General features: G+C 30.3%; 2 protein-coding genes across 2 annotated transcripts; one reads left to right on the forward strand and one right to left on the reverse strand.

Annotated features, from left to right (window-relative positions):
- Positions 1–3,988: 3,988 nt before the first annotated feature.
- LOC104790212 (homocysteine S-methyltransferase 1-like) lies at positions 3,989–6,331 on the forward strand. Its single transcript, XM_010515916.2, has 7 exons — positions 3,989–4,302; positions 4,548–4,604; positions 4,877–5,082; positions 5,164–5,293; positions 5,383–5,586; positions 5,684–5,755; positions 5,954–6,331. Exons 1-7 carry the CDS (start codon positions 4,132–4,134, stop codon positions 6,092–6,094), a joined length of 981 nt encoding a protein of 326 aa, XP_010514218.1. The 5' UTR covers positions 3,989–4,131; the 3' UTR covers positions 6,095–6,331.
- A 5,800-nt stretch (positions 6,332–12,131) lies between these two features.
- On the reverse strand, positions 12,132–12,806 carry LOC109133420 (CLAVATA3/ESR (CLE)-related protein 27). Its single transcript, XM_019246526.2, has one exon. The coding sequence runs from the start codon at positions 12,614–12,616 to the stop codon at positions 12,344–12,346; it is 273 nt and encodes a 90-aa protein (XP_019102071.1). The 5' UTR covers positions 12,617–12,806; the 3' UTR covers positions 12,132–12,343.
- Positions 12,807–15,540: the final 2,734 nt, after the last annotated feature.

Raw genomic sequence — 15,540 nt, forward strand, 5'->3', positions numbered from 1 at the left:
TTGTTTATGTCAAGTTATCTCTCAACTTCAGACTGTAGCTCCATTTGGATTTTATTAGTTTTCGTTTTATGTATATATATTGAACGTGCATATTATAATTTCATTTCTTTTTTTTGAAGAATTAAAATGGATTCTTAAGATGCTGACAGAAAAATAAAAGGAAAAACGATCTGTATCCCTCTTGGAAGTTTCATATAGCACCATAACTACACAGAATTCAAACCTCGATCTATGGTCACACAAATCAGAAGTTCTAGTCCAGTTTCCACATAATTTGAAAGTTAAAAACCTCAGAACACACGAACGATGAATTTATTGGTTTATGACTTAAACCAATACTAAACCACTTAAAACCAACACTAAACCAAAATTAAAAACCTCACCACTTAAAACCAATACTAAACCAAAATTAAAGCATGAACCATCTCCTTTTCCTCTTTCTTCATCTCCGGATTACAAAACAAAGAGAAACGTCTCCGCTGCTGGCGTTTTGAACGAGAAGCTTATAGGAGGATGAGCAAAGAACAGTGATGTATTTGCGGCGGCTCTGCCATAAAATCTGAGGATGAGAAGAGTTGTTAGTGAAGATGATGTTGAATCACCGGCGAAGACCGTCAGAATTGAAATTGGCGTGAAGAGAAGTATCGATTATAAAATTGAAATTCTCTGTTTCGTTGTCGAGAGAAGAAATTGAAGAATTTTCCCCGTTGTTTTGTGGAGAAAAAAACCCTCTGAGAACACGTTATTTGAAAGAGAATTGCGGATATATGAAGTTGGATTTAAGTCAATCTCAATTTTGGTCCACTTTTTTCTGTAAAACTCAATGAGAATCTGCAGATCCGGATTAGTGTTGTTGTAAGTGAAAACGACTGCAGTAGAGGATTTCCTGCATTGATCATGGGGGAAAGCATGACATCGTTCGCAGAAGAGACAAACTTAGTGATGTAGAGTCTCATTGTTGTCTCATTTTGGTGAATCATTATCATTGTTTAGCTTATAACAGAGAATTTGCAGGTTGAGAAGATGGTGCATTATCATTTAAATAATTGCATAGAACAAAAAAAGCAATATAAAACATAGAAAAATAGTTACAGAGATTGAGCAAACCGTGTTTATGTGTCTTTAGGTTATGAATTTTGATTTTATGTGTTATGAGGTTTCGAACTTCTGATTTGTGTGGACCAAAATCGATGTATAAATTTTGTGTAGTTGTGGTGCTATATGAAACTTACTAGGGGGTTATTTTTCCAAAATAAAATGAATTCTTGAGAATTCTACTTTCTTTGGAGATATGAGATTTGACATGCTCGAAGTCGACGTATAATTTGGTTTTTTTTTTTTTGAAGTGGATGGCTCGTTGCGGTTGTCATTATCGTTTGATTGTAATTTTTCATAAAGACGTTGAAGTTAGTGACTAGAGTCTAAAAGATTTGAAATAAAAATTTGTTATTACGTCAAAGAACATAGTTAATTTAATTCTAAGATAGATCATTCAGTAATATATACCATCTTATTAAACTCTTAGTCACGTCCACATATAACTAAAATATTGAAATAATTTTTCCACAAACAAAAAAATGATTCAAGATGTTGAAGAAAAAAAAGGGATTATGAGATGACAAGAATAAACATGTTTTGAATGTTACTGCAAGCTTATTGGGCTAGTGAGCTATACAATAATCCAGTGCCAATAGAGGACCATTGGGCTAACATTTACATACACATTGTTTAGGATGTAATGTTGTTAACTAAGACTAGTCTACTATAAACTTTTCAAAAGCAAGTTTATTTTATCAATAAGATTTTACATCCAAATTTTACAGTGACATCTAACAAAGATATAGTAGGTTCTACATAAAAAAAAAATTATAGAGTTTGATTGGTATCCCCGTACTAGATACGATGTACTGCTTTAACAATTAACAACGATATCAAAAATATAACTCTAAACATTTTCACATATTTCTTTTTTACAGGTATTTTGTACCGGTTTAAACTGTTCTAGTATTGCTTAACATTTACTTGTTAAAAAACTTATACCATTTTGTGTGACCAATCGTATTTATAGACAATAAGTCTGAATTATAGTTGTGGATTATTAGTTAATAACAATACAAACTTATATGAATTCTTGTAGTATATTATCTAAGATAAGTTTGCAAGAAAATATTTTGACCACAAAAAAAAAAAGATTGTAAATAATTATTTCTCCCGCAATTGCCAGTTACTGATAAGTTGTCGAGAAAGATTACTAAAAAATTAATACATGTCGAAGCTAATAGCATGTGGTTTGTAAGTTATATAACCTCAACGACCAACGAACAACCAAATCCTTTTTACCGCCGTTGAGTCTACGATGATGCTAACTTGTAATCAATATTTTAAGAATGGTTGAACAAACCTTAAGCTACTTGGGTACAATGTCTCAATATATTACTACAAATTCAAAAATGTGTCAGGATTCGTCAAAAATGTAAATGACATAAAAAGATTCAGATAAAAATATGGTTTTTTTAAAATTTTGGGCCAACAGCGGTGAAACCATCAACCATGCCACACCACATACATATGCTTTGCTTCAAAGTCAAGGCACAAGGAATGTGCATCGTTAACCCACCAAACAATAGCATGCCGGAGACTTATAGTTTCAATTTTAACATTCAAAGATCGAATAGAGAAATAAAATTTAGGCTCCCAAAATTTCTTTTTATAAAAAGACGAGAAGAATCCCAAATAATAATAATTTTTTTTGAGAAAAATATAAACGAGTCGCGATTCTTATAAAAACTATAGTATATTGTCAATGTAAAAAAAAGAGAGAGAGAGAGAATGTGAAAACATTCTATTCGATTGGTATTTTATAAACTTTATAACCAAAATAATACTGTCATTCATACTTTAAGAATGAACTTTGATAGTTTGGCTATGACTTTAAGAGTATACCTTTCACATGACTAAACGTATTGTAGCTTTGACAACAACTAAGACCAACTTTTCTGCACATGTTAATGTTATCGGTCCCTATTAAATTATATATATATATATATATATATATCTCTTTAAAAAAAAAATACAATGATTTTCTTCATGCCTGCATTTACGGTTACATCTTTGTCACACTCACACCTGTTAACTAATCTTGGTCGATGCAAAATTAATGTTTAGATCCTTTTCATATTTTGTAATGCCACGTACAAAACATATGTAAACAAACATAAGTAAATTCCATTTCATGATATTTAAAACTCGTTACTGTATTACTTTTACGTTAATGAAACTTATTAGGATTTAGGAAACGAATTGTGAAAACTCGAAACTCTAATTAAAAAAAAGCAATACATAATTAAAGTGTGAGGCAAGAAACGGATAGGGCTTCATTGGTAAGGGTATACGGCTTTTATATAATTGATAATCATAAAAATGCTATTAATTAATTAAAACGTATAAAACACGATATTTTACATTTTGACTATAAAAGAAAAAAAACGATACTTTTCAATTTTTTGATATTGTTTTCTCGTAATGATATTTTCTACTATTTTAAAGCTATTTTATTTTGTTTATCGTTTCTTTTACTTACTAAAAGTTTTGTATCGTTTTATGTTATTGATCACATCTGTATAATTTTCTTTTAGTAATTAAATGTGAGTTTGATAATTGAATTTAGTAGGTAAAATGATGAAAGTTAAGTTGATGTACGCATGTTTAATGTGTTTACGATGAAAAAAAAAAGAACGTCAGAAATTTCTATTTCATATGTTTGACGGTGGAAAACAGAGAATTAATTAATTTGTTTCCGTCGGCAAAGTTTGAAATTAGGAATAATATTTATTAATTTTACAGATTAGAGAAACGCGTCAACACAAAATGATTATATTCTGAAGAAAAAAAGAGTTATATATATTATTTTATTACATGTAGTGGGCCTAGGCCAAGCCCATTATCCAAACATATAAAGAGTAGAGGGAAACATGAAGCATCCGTTGTGGTTTTGATAGGGATAAAAAAAAAAAAAACACAAACGCGGCGTTGTTTTTTTCCGACAAGAAAAAAGATTCAAAATTTTCTCGGGAGAAGATTTTGTCTGAATCATTTCTTTCGAGAGGTTTTGAGTTTTTTTTTTTTGAAAAAATGGGTTTAGAGAAAAAATCTGCATTGTTGGAAGATTTGATAAAGAAATGCGGTGGTTGTGCGGTGGTTGACGGTGGTTTCGCTACCCAGCTTGAGATTCACGGCGCCGCTATTAATGATCCTTTGTGGAGTGCTGTTTCTCTCATCAAGAATCCTGAACTCATCAAAAGGGTTTGTGAAAATTTTCGATTTTTTTTTTCTCGTTTCCAAATTTTTTGATTTTACACCTAATTTTGAAAGTTGTGGTCTTTAGGGTTTGCTAAGAAGGTTAATTTTTTTTTTGATTTTCTCTTATTGTTAAATTGAAATTTGAGATTTTGGGTTCAAATGATTATTAGTGTAAACGCAGATCTCTGTTTCTGGGTTCTGAAGATTTGGATAATAATGGATAGAGTTTGATGAAAATGTTCATTTAGGTTCACATGGAATACTTGGAAGCTGGTGCAGACATTGTGGTTACTTCATCTTATCAGGTACTGAGAAAGCAACCTAATTTTTATATAATTTGTTCATACCCTTTCTTGTTCAACAATCTAACTTTCTTTTACCAATCTTTAAAGATCCCATTTTGTGAGTTCATGATTTGTAGAGTCACAACTTAAGAGATACTTTTCTACAAGATTGAAGTTATCTTTTTCTTTTGCTGTTATAAAGATTACAAAAATTAGGATTTTTAATTAGTTATATAGTCTGACTTCACTTTGAAAGCTTTCATATTTGACTTAACGGTTTGGTTTTTTTACAGGCTACTATCCCGGGGTTTGTTTCGAGAGGTTTATCGACGGAAGAGAGCGAGTCTTTGCTGCAAAAGAGCGTAACATTAGCTGTTGAAGCTCGTGATAAATTCTGGGACAAAGTGAGCAAGATTACAGGACATAGCTATAACAGAGCTCTTGTAGCTGCTTCTATTGGAAGCTATGGAGCTTATCTTGCTGATGGCTCTGAGTACAGGTACTCCTTTTAAGAATAGATTGTGATTCAGGTTTGGAATCGTAATAGTTAGTTGATGTTTGTTGAATGTTCTTCTTGCAGTGGAAACTATGGTGAGAATGTGAATTTGGATAAACTAAAAGACTTTCATAGGAGAAGACTTCAGGTTTTAGTGGAAGCTGGTCCTGATCTTCTTGCCTTTGAAACCATACCGAATAAACTTGAGGCTCAGGTTTGCTTTTTGTCCACTGAAAAGACAAAAAATGTTGTTATCAGTCTCTCTCTCTTTAAAATTTTGCAAGTCTCTCCTCTAATTATCAGGCGTGCGTTGAGCTTCTGGAGGAAGAGAATGTGGAAATCCCAGCATGGATCTGCTTCACATCTGTAGATGGTGAGAAAGCTCCATCAGGAGAGAGCTTTGAGGAATGCCTCGAAGCTCTTAACAAAAGCAACAATATCTATGCGGTTGGCATAAACTGTGCGCCTCCTCAATTCATTGAAAGTCTTATTTCCAAATTCACCAAGGCAAGTAGTAGTTACTAGTTGAAACTTCTCTGGTTAAGATTGTATCTCAAAGTAACATTGAGAGTCTTACATTATATGTCACTTTCTTTCTTTGCAGCTGACCAACAAGGCTATCGTTGTATACCCGAATAGTGGAGAGGTTTGGGATGGAAAAGCCAAACAATGGCTGGTATGTTGTTTTCTCTCACTTATTTGTATCTAATTTCAAACTAAGTAATGATTAAGCAGAAACCATGGAAAAATGCTTACTATAGTGATGATTTCAGTCAAAAGGGTCAAACCGCGTCTTTCTAGTCTTTAGTATTATGATCTATATAAATCTGATTTTACTGTGTGCTGGTTTTGGGTTTTTGGGTGAATTTGGCAGCCATCACAATGCTTTGGTGATGATGAATTTGAGATGTTTGCAACGAAATGGCGTGACCTTGGAGCTAAACTCATAGGAGGGTGTTGCAGGACTACACCTTCCACCATTAAAGCTATCTCCAGAGATTTGAAAAGAAGATGAGTTTTTTTCTGATAAGACGATTAAAGATTCTTTCAAACTTGTTAACTAGCTTAATATAATACCTTGACCATTTGTTAGGGCTATCTATCAGTGTTCTGTTATTTTCTTGTTCCTCAAGTTTTCTTTGTTGTCTGATGATATGTATCGGTAAACTAGGCCTTGGGCTTTTATATGTAAAAGCCCATAGTTGTCTTTTTATTATTTTTTTTATCAAAATTGCCCGATTTGAATCTTTAATCAGCAGAAGCTGCAGAACAGTTTAATTAACAAAGTTTTTAGAAAGTGATTATGCTGTTGACGAAACCACCAATAGCAGAAGCATAACCAACGACATATGGTAACGAATTATTTACAGTTTTACAACATATATTTGCCTATGTAATAATTTGTTTTTCAAAAGTTATGTACATAGATTTTGTAGTCAAGAATTTATGTCAGCAAAATTGTTTAGTGTATAGGTAAAATAAACTAGATAAGGACCCGCCCGATATGCGGGTTTAAAGTTTTATAAATTAAATTAAATTTAATAAAATATATTAAAATATGTTGTATATTATTTATAAATTTTATTTTTGTTATAATACATTGATTTATATCCATTTACAAATCTTTTATGTATGTTACTATTAAAATTGCATTTTTTACACCTAAATATACTCTATGTTACAAATGTATACTTTATCACCGCCTAGAAAATGTCTATATAAACACACTAAGCCAACTATTTTATTTTCACTTCTCCATAGTTTTTTAATTACTAAATTGTTGACTCAAAATAAAAAATATATTACATAATATAGTTATCAATGATGTATCATCACAATAATGTATGACCACCATGGAGAAAACCTCGGCTCTGTCCTCATCCCTCATGGAGAGAACCTTGTGTCCAACCTCCTCCACCATGGAGAGAACTTTAACTCCCCCTTCCTCTCTTAGGGAGAAAACCTTGCGTCCAACCTCCTCCACATTCCTCTCTTGCGCAGATAACCATGTGTCCAACCTTCTCTACCATAGAGAGAGCCTCGTCTCTGCCCTCCTCCTATGTGGAGAGAACATGTTCACATATTTTTGCTTTTCAGAATAGCTTGCTCCGACAACAAATGAAATTGAAAACCTTTTTCTAGCGTCACAAAATCTTTTGATAGTAACTAATGTTAAATTTCCCAATGTATTTGTGATAGTAACTATACCAAAGTGAAAGTAAAATAGTTGGCTTAATGTGTTTATATATTATATAATATACTTATCAATGATGTATCATCACAATAATGTATGACCGCCATGGAAAAAACCTCGGCTCCGCCCTCATCCCCTATGGAGAGAACCTTGCGTCCAACCTCCTCCACCATGGAAAGAACCTTGGTTCCACCTTCCTCCCTTGGGGAGACAACCTTGCGTCCAATCTCCTCGACCTTCCTCCCTTGGGTATAAAACCTTATGTCCAATCTTCTCTACCATAGAGAGAACCTCGGCTCTGTCCTCCTCCTGTGTGGAGAGAAAATGTTCACGTCTTTTTGCTATCTCAAAATGGCTTGCTCCGACAATTTTCCAATATATTTTGCTATCCCAAAATGTTCTCCTATGGATCTATCAACAACGATTTATTTTTTTCCAATATATTTCGAGATCTTTATTTTACACTTGTGTTTAATTATGCTATTTTATCCATTCATTAAATTGATGAGCTTCTACTCGTTATCTTCCTTTGGAATTGAATGAATAATGTTAACAATTATGTTTGCAAAAAAAAGGGTTTCTGACCAACCAATCAAGGTTGAGAAATTAGAAGAAAATTAATTGGCATAATTAAAGAAACAATCAAAAATTATAAGCATGGTAATATATGAATCCCAAATAGTTCAAAGATGAAAATATAAATTAAATAAAACAATCTAAAAGTACTACAATAAATCTTAAAATACAGTAGTAGAAAAAGAAGACGCATATATTAATCTTTTTTTGGTTCAACATATTAATTCTTACCTATTCCTAACTGAAAAAGGAGAAAGTAGGAGAAAATTTTGGTTAAAAAAAATAAGAAATAATTATCTTCTCATTAATTTTTTCCCCCAATTAAACAAAGTTAAAAACTTTGTTTTTGCATAAATTATTTAAATATGAAACAATCTATGTTTATATAGAAGTGAGTATTTATGAAATTTAGAATTTAGAATTAATTGTATATTTTCTTTAATCCTTTTTCTATTTTTTTTGTAGAATTAATAACTTAAAATTAAAAATAAGTAAATAAATATAGTTTCAAATTTTATGAAATATATATATATATATAAAATCTCCTTATAATTATTTAGAAAAAATTTGTATCTTTTTTTTATAAATAATATTTTTTTTGTAATCAAATTCTTTCTATTAAATATTAACTTTTATATGTCAAAATCTAAGATTGATAACTTGACACATATCAATATCTTGTTAATGACTAACTTTCAAAACTCAACTTTATATAATAAGATAATGTGTTTACTTATACGATCATATGAAAATAAAAAATATTATTAAGATAGATACAAAAATCAATAAACATTAATGGTTTGTAGACAAATTATGTAATCGATTGTCAAAAAAAAACCAACTTATGTAATCTAATATTTTAGATCCACCAAGTTTGTATTTGTTAATCATCTAACAGTGACACATCCACCATGACATACAAAGACGAACACAATTGCTGGGTTATAAAGTGCATGTTTGACACAAATGAGTGACCAAATATTTTAACATATTTGGATAAAATCAGTATGACAAAAAAAAGCTTATTTTTTTTTTTTTTTTTTTTTGTCTTTGATTTCTAAACAAGCAATGCTAAAAAGGATAAATTAGCATGACTTGTTCCTACCTAATTGCACTACATTACTTATGTAGATAATATTTCTCAAAATTGGTTCATTTGAGTAAATTCGTTATAGTTGTTAACATAGAAAAACTAAAATTTAATCCATCTATTTAATTTTAAACAAGCAAAAAATAAATTGTAAAAATTTTAATGTATAAATGATGTATACATTATATTTAGAGTTAGTTTTAAAAAAAGACATAATTTTGTAATATGCATAATTTGATGAGGTTCACCATGTTTATTGTTTTATTAATGACTTATAAGCACTATATTCATTCTTTTATTTAACTTTTATCAAATAGAAAGAAATAATAATATCTTTTGATTATTGAGAAAAAAGGTTATGATTCACCAAAATTCAAAATAGTATTCATATTTGTTATACATCAAAAAATTTTATATGAACAAAAAAAACAAAACAAAAAAAACAAAAAACAAATTACTAACCGTACATCATGTGAAACAAAAGATCTTAACGTTTAAGGTAAGACAATACAATATTTACATAAAACTTTGAGATATCGACCGACTCTATACCCTTTAATTATTAGTAATTCAAGGAAATAATATAGTTGTACTATAACCAATATGTTAATAAAAACCAGATATTCGTTTTGTTATATGGGGTTAAAGTTTCATATAAATCTGTAAATGTCAAAAACTTATATCGTCATGCAAGATATTGGCTATAACATGCATTACTGTATAATTGAATATCAAAAACAAAAATTATGGCTAAAAAATATTACATCTATTTGAAAGTATATTATTGCACATTTGCTTGATACATTTGTTGTTGTATAGACCTGTTTCTTATTTTTATTTTTAATAATCAGAGCTACTAGTATATTTTATATGAAAAACTTATCGATGTGTTATCTCTCTAAATGTATTTAGAAACTACTATTAGAATTCAGAAATGCGAGCATTTGAAAGAGTCAAAGAGATTCTAAAAGCCAAACAGAAAGGGACAAAGAGAAGACATGAAAACCTCTTCGCCGCATATTACGTGGCGCTTCAAACATTGGGTTACTCTGTTTCTCATAAAACACCCAAATTCGAGACCTCTTTTTCCTAAACTTTTTATTCTGCAAAACATTTTAGTAGCTTTCATTTCTAAATATATAAATGCTTGACTTCGTGCTTGACTAAACTAGAATACAATAATCAAGTGGAATTAAAATGGAAGAATTTCGAAAACCACAAGTCCTCTTACCTACAAAACGAATGCATACTTTTATCTAAAAATAAAAAGAAAAAAATGAATGCATAGAACTTGTTTTGACCAATGTTTTGAGGAAACACTAAGTAAATCTAAAATCAATTCTTGTTGCTTAAAAATTATGCATTTTTAGTATCTAAAATTATTACAAAACACTTAATCAAAAAGTTCTTAAAATTTTATATCACAAATATAACAAGGGATATTGGATGATTAACATGGTTTAGGAATTGGTAAATTAAGCATGACTTTTATCGACACCATTTCTGTCTGACATAACTAGCCATTGCATAAACCTGATTATTCGTGGGTTTTAACATAAACAAGTTTATTTATTATTTTAGACAAAATCTCGAAAGCTATTAGTAGGTCTCGTGGATTTCAGTATTACTTATTTCCACAAAACTTTTAATTTGGACATTGTAATCGATTACAACTTTACAAGTTGTCTCCGTTTGATTTTATTAAGAATTGGTACGATGGAGTTAAAAAAAAATATTATGTGAAAGTGTAAAAGAATATTTCCAAACGCTACCGTCCATACCATTTCTTTTATTTATATTTTATTATTATTTCGTGACTGTGAAAAAAATCCAGATGTCTCGTGTCACTAACTTCGCATCTAGTCCGCAAATCCCAATGGTAAATACCCTTTTATTTTTTTTACCTTACGTTAATCATCGATTTATAGAATCTTATCTGTGATCGGTAGACAAATGTGTGCATCAAAATGATTTGATCTTTACCAAAAAAAAAATGAATTAATGCCATAATGATTTTTTTTTTTTTTTTTTTGAACAAACTGCCATAATGATTTTATACGTAAAATTTTGTGTTTCCCTTATCCTATTTACAGAGTGACCTACAACAAATATATATATGCTCATGTTTATTATACCAATAGGTATTTATTTAAGTTCAGAATTCATTAATTTTAGATATAAGGTAATTAAATCAAAAAATTTATGTTGTCGAATGGTAAAAAATCTTGTTTCAAAATTTACTGTTTGCATTGGATTTATAGAACTGCATTTAACCATTAAAAATAAAACTCTAATACTTAAATATATAGTATATTTATTTAATTAGGTAGGGTATTCAGAAAGAATATAAACAAGTCTATAGTTATTAATCAGACAAATTTGACTCTAGAGCCTTTAGGTTGGGGAAAAAGGAAAAGCTTTTGGATTGGGTCAGTGGTAAAAGCAATCAGCTTTTTATGACTTATAATACTATATATTACGGTCAGCAGCATTACACTTCCTGCTAGAAGCAAGTCAACCGATCTGATGGCTGTTAAAAATCTTACCATGCACAATTTTGCATTTTGCTCCCCAATTTTTCTAGCCGTGGTTTAATTCTAATTATTGCTGCAAATAAGTGCATATAGTTATACTGTATTTTTTTTTGGTGCAAAATAGTTATACTGTATAAGTAACATATTTTGAAGTTATATTATCCTTGGCCATGCAATTGAATACAGTTAACTTGAGTATGATCCGTGAATATTTTATAGTATAACATAGAATCTCCCGCGGTTTGGTGAAAAATATAAGAATGTACAAAAACATATTAAATCACACAAACATTCTGAATTTCTGATATACCAAAACTATCTCTCTCTCTATATCCATCAATGTCATAGATTTACTATTTACCACATACTGCATATACTACTATAAAATATCTATGAATGTGTAATAATTGGAACATAGTTTTAATCAATGATATTTATATAGTATTAATCTGATTCGCTGGTAGTGAATTTAATATCATTAGAGGTGACGAGTACCAAGAAGAAATGATCAGAAATATTTCTTTTAAAATCAGGACCCTGTCTTAAAATGTAAACAACAGAAATATTAGGGTTTTATATTTTTCCTCTTCTTGATTAATATATGCAGAATCAAAATGTAGAAAGCAATATAAAATTTATACTAGTATAAACTATATTAATATTGAAAAGGAAAAATTAATTATATATATGAAATGTTTATAGATCAGTGATTAAAATCTCCAAAATACCCTCGTTTTTCCCTTACGTAAACAAGAAAAACGTAGGTATTTTGGGTAAAATACACTACTTGATTGATCATTAACATAAACAAGAAGAAAAATAAAGATATAAATGAAAGAAAGAAAAAAAAACATCAAGAAACTGCTTCTACTAGTTATGCAGAGGATCCGGACAACTTGGTACCATTCTTTTACTGTCACTGATCCCTATTCCGACAAAAGAATCCACCGGAGGAAGTTTTCCTGCGCCGAAGTACTTCTTCATTAGATCTTCTTGTTTCTTAGCCGGAGCCGGAGTTTGTGGAGATATCCGAATTGCCCCTACCCGTGAATATACACAGAAGAGATGGAGTAGAGAAGAAAGCAAGATCACCATTAGTAGAGTAGAAGTCAAGGAGCTTCTCCATTCTCGAGCATGAGTCATATCCCAAACATAAAAAACCCTAACATAAACATAAAGTTGCCTTCTTGATTAAACCCTAATCATCAATATTTCTCTCTCTTCTCTCTGTCTTCTCTTTTCTGGGTTAGATCTATATTTTGTGACTGTTTCTGAATTTGAAAGAGAGAGAGAGAGAGAAAGAGAGATTGAAGTTTTGTTTTGTGAGAAGAGGAGTGGCTTTCATGCAAATTTGAATGGCCCACGTGAATGGGTATATATAAATACAAGACAAGGTCTGAGTATTTATTAATTTAGATCTTTTTTTCTATACTATTATTACTAGTACAAATTTCACATATCTAATTATGATTAACAGTGGTATAGTACTATTATTGGTGTTTTGTGTAAATATTATTTAAGCAGTACGAGCATATGTAAATTATTAATTATTTCAAACAGATTTGTCTCTTAATTATATTATGAAATTTTTCAAGAATTACATATCTTTGTTTTGTAATTTATGTATTGGTTCTTTAGACATACGGGAAAACATAATTTTGAAGAAACCAATAAATGCATCACCCACCAACGTACTTACCCATTTTTAGAATGAATTTCAAATTGTTGTCGTTTTGGAGTTTGCTTTGCTTAGCTGTAGAATATATAGGTTTATCACTTTAGAACAATATTGATGTAATAATATATAAGTCCAGTTATACATAAATACACGAAACTGTGAATTTCATGATGGGTTTGAATGTGGATCACTGGATCTTCAATATAAAGAAATTGTGTCACCATCCTCTCTTTTTTATACATGACGACCGAAAATATTATTGACTAATTAAAATTAATAACAATATTATATTGTATTGTTTACGACCTACTTAATTGGTGTTACAAAAAAAAAAAAAAATACCAACAACGAAAAAGCTACATTGTATATTATAATGTCTTTGTTCAAAAATTTAATAAGAAGAAGTATAGTATTATAATGTTAGCTTCTTGTATTTATTGAGAAAAAATCTGGAGAAATGTGACGTAAGGAAATAGTGATTACGTTTGGTAATGTTCAATACAACCCAAAAAATCAATGGTTAGTTTGGATTGTTTGAGAAGAGTTTGGAAAAAGGGTGTCGTTTCATTAACTGCACTTTGCCGTTTTGTGTTTGTTTTGTTCATCACTTTCTCCTTTTTACTTTCGTCTCTTCTTCTTGCCTTGTTCCGCATCTTCCTCTTCGTGTCAGAATTATGCAAGATCCCATCATTATCAGTTATCAGTATGTGATACCAAAATCTTTTTGTAATGCTTCAGACAAAGAATTATATATTATGGATATATCATCATAACGTATCTGTGAGACGTTTCACGTTTGACTTGACGATCAATAATACTAATTAATAATCTATGCGACTGAAAAAACAGAATTATCGCTTATTTTACAAATTGGATTAAGAAAGAAAAAAAACTTAAACAAGCGTACGCCTTAATTTTTTTTTAAAATCAACAAGAAAAAAAGTTCGTAAAAAATTACATATATTTCATCCATTTCAAATTAAGTTAGTTTTTATGATTTCAATATACGTTTTAAAGTATAGAACATTTTTCACACATCCTCTATCTATTATGCCTTTGATATTGTAATATTGTCATATTTCATCTTTAACAACAAGAAAAAAAAAAAGAACGTGTAATTTCATATTATTTTACATGTATATTAATTTAATTGAGGACATTGAGAAATCTCTTTATCAAAAATATAATTAAATAATAGATATGCTAGTACATAAATAAATAACATAATCCTATGTTCACTTCTATCATTGGTTTACGTACTTTTTAGTCATGACCGATTTCAAATTTGTAAATCTCTTTAATCATAGAAGAATTAGGGAATCTTGTTGTTAAAAAAGTCCCAGTTCTTTTACTAATAAGAGTTTATATCTTTAGAACGCAAACAAAGATCCAGCAATGTATCATCATCATCATTCGTTGCTTTAATTAGTTGAACAGATCAGCAAAAACATGTGATAAACTGTAATAATAAGGTCTCGGTTTATAGTAACGTACGTGGTTAACTTCACCGCCTAAGAGCAAATACTACTATTTTGACTTAAAAAAAACTTAGGGAATTTTCAAATTACAGAAAAAAACGTGTCGAGAATCGAAGTGTGAATACAAATCGACGACACGTGATCACATTCATATGTAGGGCTGGGCATTCGGATAACCCATTCGGGTTCGGGTATTATCCATTCGGGTTCGGGTAAACAGGTTTAGAAAAATAGAATCTATTGGATATTTTTAGATATATGGGTTCGGTTCGGTTTGGGTACTATCGGGTTTGGGTCGGTTTGGATTACAAATTTTAGAACCCGATTAGTACCCGAACTACCGGGTACCCAAAAAAATATAATTAAAATTAAATAAATTTAGTTAAATTTTGACTTACATAACAAAATATTTTAGATATTTTGATTATTTTTGATATTTAGGTATAAAACTAAATGAAATATTCAAAATTATAATCATAATTTTGGGGTAATTGCATTATATTAATGATAAATATTATAAATATATTTATATGTTCGGGTTTAATGGGTACCCAAACGGGTACCGGGTATTACCTGACCCTAACCCGAACCCACGAGTATTAGAAAATAGAACCCAGTAGAATTTTATAGGCAAACTTATACCCAACCCAAACCCAGTTTTTCGGGTCGGATTCCGGATTGGGTATTCGGATACGATTTTTATGCCTATTCGTATGGTTGCAGTCTCGGATCATGGGGCTTATGAAGATTGATGAAAAATATAGTCAACCGACGACAATTATACAGAAAAATAATATTGGCCCGATGCGTGTTGGGCCACTAAGGCCCATACTCCATCTCATCTATAATAAGCTATTCGGCTGCTCTAACGCCTCCTTGCACTTCTTACCTCTCTCTCATCTTCTCTAAGT

This window comes from Camelina sativa, chromosome 6, assembly GCF_030686135.1.
Source record: "Camelina sativa cultivar CO46 ecotype springtype chromosome 6, ASM3068613v1".
Classification (NCBI taxonomy): domain Eukaryota; kingdom Viridiplantae; phylum Streptophyta; class Magnoliopsida; order Brassicales; family Brassicaceae; genus Camelina; species Camelina sativa.

Coding starts and splice junctions, on each gene's coding strand:
- LOC109133420 (XM_019246526.2), bottom strand. CDS start 12,616: ATGACTCATGCTCGAGAATGGAGAAGCTCCTTGACTTCTACTCTACTA.
- LOC104790212 (XM_010515916.2), top strand. CDS start 4,132: ATGGGTTTAGAGAAAAAATCTGCATTGTTGGAAGATTTGATAAAGAAA. Junction 4,605..4,876: donor TGGTTACTTCATCTTATCAG/GTACTGAGAAAG, acceptor GTTTTTTTACAG/GCTACTATCCCGGGGTTTGT. Junction 5,294..5,382: donor CGAATAAACTTGAGGCTCAG/GTTTGCTTTTTG, acceptor TCTAATTATCAG/GCGTGCGTTGAGCTTCTGGA.